This window comes from Leucopleurus acutus (assembly GCF_964270905.1).
Source record: "Leucopleurus acutus genome assembly, chromosome: 12".
In the NCBI taxonomy this organism is placed as follows: domain Eukaryota; kingdom Metazoa; phylum Chordata; class Mammalia; order Artiodactyla; family Delphinidae; genus Leucopleurus; species Leucopleurus acutus.
The window spans coordinates 19,112,338-19,120,233 of NC_139154.1; the positions used below are offsets into that span (position 1 = coordinate 19,112,338).

Genomic DNA, 7,896 nt, shown 5'->3' on the forward strand with positions numbered 1-7,896 from the left:
CATGCAGGTCTTTTGTCTCACAAGGTAGGTTTATTCCTAGGTATTTTATTCTTTTTGTTGCAGTGGTAAATGGGAGTGTTTCCTTAATTTCTCTTTCAGATTTTTCATCATTAGTGTATAGGAATGCAAGAGATTTCTGTGCATTAATTTTGTATCCTGCAACTTTACCTAATTCATTGATTAGCTCTAGTAGCATCTTTAGGATTCTCTATGTATAGTATCATGTCATCTGCAAACAGTGACAGTTTTACTTCTTCTTTTCCAATTTGTATTCCTCTCATTTCTTTTTCGTCTCTGATTGCTGTGGCTAGGACGTCCAAAACTATGTTGAATCATTGTGAGAGTGGACATCCTTTTCTTGTTTCTGATCTTAGAGGAAATGCTTTCAGTTTTTCACCATTGAGAATGATGTTTGCTCTGGGTTTGTCATATACGGCCTTTATTATGTTGAGGTAGGTTCCCGCTATGCCCACTTTCTGGAGAGTTTTTATCAAAAATGGGTGTTGAATTTTGTCAAAAGCTTTTTCTGCATCTATTGAGATGAGCATATGGTCTTTATCCTTCAATTAGTTAATATGGTGTATCACACTGGTTGATTTGCATATATTGAAGAATCCTTGCATCCCTGGGATAAACCCCACTTGATCATGGTGTATGATCCTTTTAATGTACTGTTGGATTCTGTTTGTTAGTATTTTGTTGAGGATTTTTGCATCTATGTTCATCAGTGATATTGGTCTTTAATTTTCTTTTTTTGTAGTGTCTTTGTCTGGTTTTGGTATCAGGGTGATGGTGGCCTCATGGAATGAGTATGGGAATGTTCCTTCCTCTGCAATTTTTGGAAGAGTTAGAGAAGGATAGGTGTTAGCTCTTCTCTAAATGTTTGATAGAATTCACCTGTGAAGCCATCTGGTCCTAGACTTTTGTTTGTTGGAAGATTTTTTTTTTTTTTTTTTTTTTGCGGTATGCGGGCATCTCACTGTTGTGGCCTCTCCTGTTGCGGAGCACAGGCTCCGGACGCGCAGGCTCAGCGGCCATGGCTCAAGGGCCCAGCCACTCCGCGGCATGTGGGATATTCCTGGACCAGGGCTCGAACCTGTGTGCCCTGCATCGGTAGGCGGACTCTCAACCACTGAGCCACCAGGGAAGGCCCTGTGGCATATCTTAAAATCTGGTAAGGCAAGTCTCTGTGCTTTTTGTGTGTGTATGTCCAAATTTATTTAGCTCTTTATAGATCTTTATTCTTCCATATGCATACAAGATTTCCTTTGAATGGTAACTGAAATACTAGGTCAAAGAGGCCCCCAATAGACTTCTTCTCCCTTCCTGTCCTCAAAATCCCAGAGAAGTTAAAGTGAGACTCATAGGGCCAAATCTAACCTATTGCATTTCATTCCTTCTCAGTCCCTCTGTTAGAGTGAAGTTTAATGTGCTAGTGGGTAATTGTATACATTACCATTATTTTACCCTCTGTCAATTTCAAATGTGGTATGTTTTATAGTTTTGTTAGTATTTTCTTTTAAATTTTTTTTTAATTTGGTTGCACCACGTCTTAGTTGTGGCAGGCGGGCTCCTTAGTTGTGGCACATGGGCTCCTTAGTTGTGGCATGTGAACGGTTAGTTGCAGCAAGCACGTGGGATCTAGTTCCCTGACCAGGGATTGAACCCGGGCCCCCTGCATTGGGAGTGCAGAGTCTTAACCACTGCACCACCAGGGAAGTCCCTTTAATTTTTTTTTTTAACTTTGTATTTTGAAAAAGTTTTAAACATATAGAAGTTTAGCAAAAATAATATACTGAAGAATTTTTTATCCTTTCCCACCTAGAGTCATTAACATTTTGCATATGTTACTTTCTCTCTGTATCTATCTCTCACTAGATAATTTGAAAGCAAGTTGTAGATATGATCCTTTACCCCTATGTCAGCATGTTATCTCCTGAGACCAAGGACATTCACTAATATAACCACAATACAGTTATCCCAATCAGGGGATTTAACAGTGATGCAACATTATTATCTAATAAACCATCCATATTCAAATTGTCCAATTGTCCAAGAAATGGCCTTTGTAGTACATTTCCTCCACGTTCCAGCCCACCCCACCTCCCAATTCAGGATCATTGACTACATTTGGAAATCATGTCTCTTTAGTATCCTTTAATCTGGAGCAGTTCCTCAACTTCTCTTTGTCTTTCATACATTGACATTTTTGAGTACGGGTTATTTATTTTATATAATGTCTCTCAATTTAGGTTTATCTGATTGTTTCCTCATGATTAAATTCAACTTATGCTTTTTTTTTTTTTTTTGCGGTACGTGGGCCTCTCACTGTTGTGGCCTCTCCCATTGCAGAGCACAGGCTCCGGACGCGCAGGCTCAGCAGCCATGGCTCACGGACCCAGCCGCTCCGCGGCATGTGGGATCTTCCCGGACCCGGGCACGAACCCGTGTCCCCTGCATCGGCAGGTGGACTTTCAACCACTGTGCCACCAGGGAAGCCCCAACTTATGCATTTTTGAGAGGAGTGTTTCCTTTTTAAATAATCAAAGAGGAGGAACCAAATAACAGAATAAACTCACTTTTACTCATTTGAAGGTAGTATTGGATATTCACTTGATGAGAAAAAAATTCATCTTCAATTTCCAAATCTAAGAAACAGGTATTTGTTATACTAACAACATTTGATTAACTACTATGTTTAGGATACTACTGTAGACCCTGGACTCTGTTCTGTTACAGATTAAACACTGATATTCAATCACGAATATGGATAAACAGGTTTCAAGATGATATCTTTAGAAATCTTCTGTCAGTAAATGATTAGGGCTTGATGGGGATGGAATTGTAAACTCATAAAAGATAACTCCAGTACCTAAATATTAAAGAAATACATTCTAAAAGGTGAGTAAGTGCTTTCATTCACAGCTGTGGAGTGGGTTCCAGATCTCAAGTTGCTGCTAGAGCTTCTTCAGTAGATCACTGTTCTGTAACAAGCTCTGGTCCCTTCTGCCATCCTGGTCAACTCTGCTTACCAAATTCCTGACCATCTTTCAAAGCCCAACCCTGACGTAGGCCCCCTCCTTTCACAACCTTTCCAAGCCCCTCCCTCCATGTTGCATGCTCATCTCTCTAAGCAGATTGGGCATTGGTAATAAAAGGTACTGTTTCTTTATTGGACATCTTTTTTTTTTTTTCTTTAGTTTTTTGTATTGTGGTAAAATACATGTAACATAAAATGTAGCATCTTAGCCATTCTTAGGTGTATAGTTCAGTGTATTAAATATATTCATAATTTTGTGCTGTCATCACCACCATTTATCTCCAGGACTCTTTTCATCTTGTAAAATTGAAAGTCTATACCCCTTAAACAACACCTCCCCATGGCAACCATCATTCTACTTTCTGTCTCTATGATTTTGACTTCTAGCTACCTCATGTAAGTAGAGTCATACAGTATTTGTCTTTATGAGTTATTTCACTTAGCATAATGTGTTCAAGGTTCATCACGTTGTAGCATATTGCAGAATTTCCTCCTTTTTAATGCTGAATATTTCATCATATTTATATACAACATTTTGCTTACCTATGATCCATCGTTGGACACTTGAGTTGCTTCCACATTTTAGCTATTGTGAATAATAGCTTATGTTATTTGTACATGGGTGTACAAATATGTCTTCAAGACCCAGAAGTTGGTTTGCTGGATCTTATGGTAATTCTATTTTTAATTATTTGAGGAACTGCCACACTGTTTTCCACAGTAGCTGTACCATTGAACATTCCCACCAATAGTGCATAAAGGTTTGAATTTCGGGCTTCCCTGGTGGCGCAGTGGTTAAGAATCCACCTGCCAATGCAGGGGACACGGTTTCGAGCCCTGGTCTGGGAAGATCCCACATGCCGCGGAGCAACTAAGCCCATGCACCACAGCTCCTGAGCCTGTGCTCTAGAGCCCACAAGCCACAACTACTGAAGGCTGCGTGCCTAGAGCCTGTGCTCTGCAACAAGAGAAGCCACCACAATGAGAAGCCCGTGCACCACAATGAAGAGTAGCCCCCACTCGCTGCAACTAGAGAAAGCCCGTGCGCAGCAATGAAGACCCAATGCAGCCAAAAATAATTAATTAATTTTTTTAAAAAAAGGTTTGAATTTCTCCACATCCTCAACAACACTTGTTATTTTCTGTTTTTTTTTTAATAGTAGCTATCCTAATGGTTGTGAGGCTGTATCTAATTGGTAGCTGTGATCTGAATTTCCCTAATTATTAGTGATGGTGAGCATTTTTTCATGTAATTGTTGGCCATTCATATATCTTCTCTGGAGAAATGGCTATTCAAGTCCTTTGCCAAATTTTGAATTGGATTATTTTGTTGTTGTTGAGTTTCAGTTCTCTGTATATTCTGGGTATTAGTCCCTTATCATATGTATGGTTTGCAAATATTTTCTCCTTCTGTGGGTTGCCTTTATAGTCTTGTGTCTATTAATGCACAAAATTTATATATTCTCATAAGTTCCAAGTTGTCTATTTTTTCTTTTGTTGCCTCTGCCTTTGGTGGTGTATTCAAATCATTGCAAATCCATCAGGAAGATTTTGCCTTATGTTTTCTTTTAAGAGTTAGAGCTTTAGGTCTTACATTTAGGTCTTTGATCCATCTTGCGTTAGTTTTTGTATATGGTATTAGGTAAGGGTCCAACTTCATTCTTCTGCGTGTGGATATCCAGTTTTCCCAGCACATTTTGTTGAAAAGGCTGCCCTTTCCCCCACTGAATGGTCTGACCAGTCATAGGTCTATTCAGATTTTCGTTTCTTATTGACTTAGTCTTGGTAGGTTTTACGTTTCTAGGAATTTGTCCATTCAGCTAGGATATCCAATTTGTTGGCATACAATTGTTCATAGCACTCTCTTATAATACTTTTTATTTCTGTAGAATCAGTAGTAATGTCCCCTTTCATTTCTGATTTAGTAATTTGAGTTTTCTCAGTCCATCGAGGTAGTTTGTCAATTTCGTTGCTCTTTTCAAAAACTACTTTTGGTTTAATTGATTATCCTCTATTGCTTTTCTGTTCTCTACTCCATTTATCTCTGCTCTAGTCTTTATTGTTTCCTTCCTTCTGCTAGTAATGGGTTTAGTTTCTTCTTCTTTTTCTAGTTCATTAAGCTGTAAAGTTTGTTGATTTGAGATCTTTCTTGTTTTTTTTAATGCAAGTATTTATAACTATAAATTCCCCCCTTAGTACTGATTTTGCTTCATCTCGTAAGTTTGATATGTTGTGTTTTTGTTTATCTTCATCTCTAAGTATTTTTTAAAATTTCCCTTGTGATTTCTTTGATCCATTGGTTGTTTAAGAGTATACTGTTTAATTTCCACAAATATGTGAATTTTCCTGTTTTACTTCTGTTGTTGATTTCTGACTTCATCCCATTGTGGTCAGAGAAGATACTTTGTATGATATCCATACTTTGTATGCTATCCATCTTTTTAAATCTACTGAGACTTAATTTGTGGCCTAACATATGGTCTATCCTGGAAAATGTCCCCTTGAGAAGAATATGTATCCTGTTGTTGTTGGGCGGAGTGTTCTGCATGTGTTTGTTAGCTCTAGTCAGTTTATTGTGTTGTTTAAATCCTCTATTTCCTTACTTGTGTCCTGTCTGGTTGTTCTCTCCATTATTGACAGTTCAGTTTTGAAATCTCCAACTATTATTGTAGAACTGTCTATTTCTCCCTTCATTTCTGTCAGTTTTTCCTTCATTATTTTGATAGTGTATTATTACGTGTGTAAATGTTTACAGTTTGGGCAGCTTTTTTTTTTTTTCCCAGAACACCTAGCAGAGTGTTTGGCCTTCAGTAATTATTTCTTTAATCCATTAATAATAAATTAAAAGTTTTTGATAATAAGAATGATAGGCATGGGCTTCTCTGGTGGCGCAGTGGTTGAGCGTCCGCCTGCTGATGTAGGGGATACGGGTTCGTGCCCCGGTCCGGGAAGATCCCACATGCCGCGGAGCGGCTGGGCCCGTGAGCCATAGCCGCTGAGCTTGCGCGTCCGGAGGCTGTGCCCCGCGACGGGAGGGGCCACAACAGTGAGAGGCCCGTGTACTGCAAAAAAAAAGAATGATAGGCAGGACTAAGTAGAGAAGTTCTATTATTTTCTGCAAGGTGATAAAAGGTAACATCTAGTAAATTCCTTTTAATAAAAAGACTTTCGGAGAATCTGTAGAACCTGCAAACCCTTCCACAAAGAAAATGTAAACACTGAGAGGTGGAAGGCGATTTTACTTTATATTTTTGGCATCATCACCATGAAATTTCATTAAAACAAACATTGCCATGACGTTAGTTGAAATTCCCGCTGTATTCACTTGTAACAATTTTTTCCCCAAGCAGTCAAGTTGAAGAAACGTCTCCACTACTTAAAGAGGGACCTGCAAACTATTTCTATTCAACTGTCCCAATGGGATTTTCTCTTAGTAAATCTGCTACTCAGGTATCTGCTATGCGTATGGATTCAAAAGTGGATGATCACTTAATGCAAGGCACTGAGAAAAGCAAATTGGAACCAGTGACTCAGTTATTTCAAAACACCAAGAAAATAAGATTAGAAGACACAAACCAAGAAAACTTTACAAGGAGCAAAGATACTGGCACAGGATCTCTTTCGGAGAAAGCCTTGGGTTCAGTGGTGTATGTTAAAGAAAGTGATGGAATAGAAATGATAGATGTGGAATGAAGTTATTTGTGTATGTTACCAAAGAAACCAAAAATTGGTTTTGACTAAGAGGGCCTGTTGAATGAGAACTTAACCTTATTATGAAAACCTAACAAAATGAAGGAAGACGATTGCTTATTTTTCACTATTTATGAATCACTGTAGATTGCACTTTTTGATGATACATATTCAGAAAAGTTGCTTTAGAGAGAAGAAGCTTTCCAAAATTCAAAGAAGATTTCTCTGGTATTACATTCTGTCCTTGTCAAAAAATCAGAGTTTTTGTGTAACAGTATTTAAATGGCACCAAAACATTTTAATTATAATGTATTTCTCTAACAAGTGATCAAAAACCCAAAAAACAGTGCCCAAACAATTTGACATCAGTATTTCACATGATTTCTGCTGTACTGATTTTGTATGTTGAAATTCCAGTTAGGGATTTTGCTTTAGAATACTTTATCTTCTTGCATTTTTTCATGTCTGTTCTGTTAAAGATCACTGGCAGCTAAACTCAAAGACCAGTAAATTACGTACCTTGAGAAGCATTTCACATTTCAAATCATCCTTTTAAAACTTTTTTTTCACCCACGTGGAATTCATTTCAGAGTTCACAAAACAGTTTTTTCTAAGTGTAATAATTTATCTTGTGGATGTTACCATTTTATACCACCAATATTTAATATAATAAAACAGCCTAGTTGTTAAAAAAAATTCTTGTTTTGTATATATCAGTTTGCCATTCTTATTAAAACATCTAGTAGTTTGAAACAGCAGTATTGTCCCAAGTAATGTAAGCTGAAGTTAAAAACCATTTGTGTCTGGACAAACAGTGACCTATAAATATTTCTATTGTGTATGGTTTGAACATTTTCCTGTACTTTAATATTTACTGGTGATCTCTAATGCTCAATTGAGTAATCTCCTTAATATTCATAAAGGAAAAAGGCATATTCAAACAGGAAAAGGCATCTTCTTTTAGGAGAAGAAATATTTTGTAAATCAGAAAAAAACCAAACAGATGTCACGTATTTGTAGAGTTAAAAAAAAAAAAAAACATTGAATGGGATGTAAGCCACTAAGATAATGCTCTTTATCATTTATAGAATATAATTCTTTGGGAGAGAAAAAATACACAAATCATTCATTTGTTCACCTAGCCCGGCACTGTGCTCGGTGCTCAG

At 37.5% G+C, this 7,896-nt stretch overlaps 1 protein-coding gene across 1 annotated transcript; it reads left to right on the plus strand.

Moving 5' to 3' along the window:
- Positions 1-6,457: 6,457 nt before the first annotated feature.
- Positions 6,458-6,733, plus strand: LOC309969646 (uncharacterized protein C2orf15; the record flags this gene model as incomplete). The annotated part of the gene is made up of 1 exon (XM_082851480.1): positions 6,458-6,733. One exon carries the CDS (start codon positions 6,458-6,460, stop codon positions 6,731-6,733), a length of 276 nt encoding a protein of 91 aa, XP_082707606.1.
- Between the last annotated feature and the right edge of the window lie 1,163 nt (positions 6,734-7,896).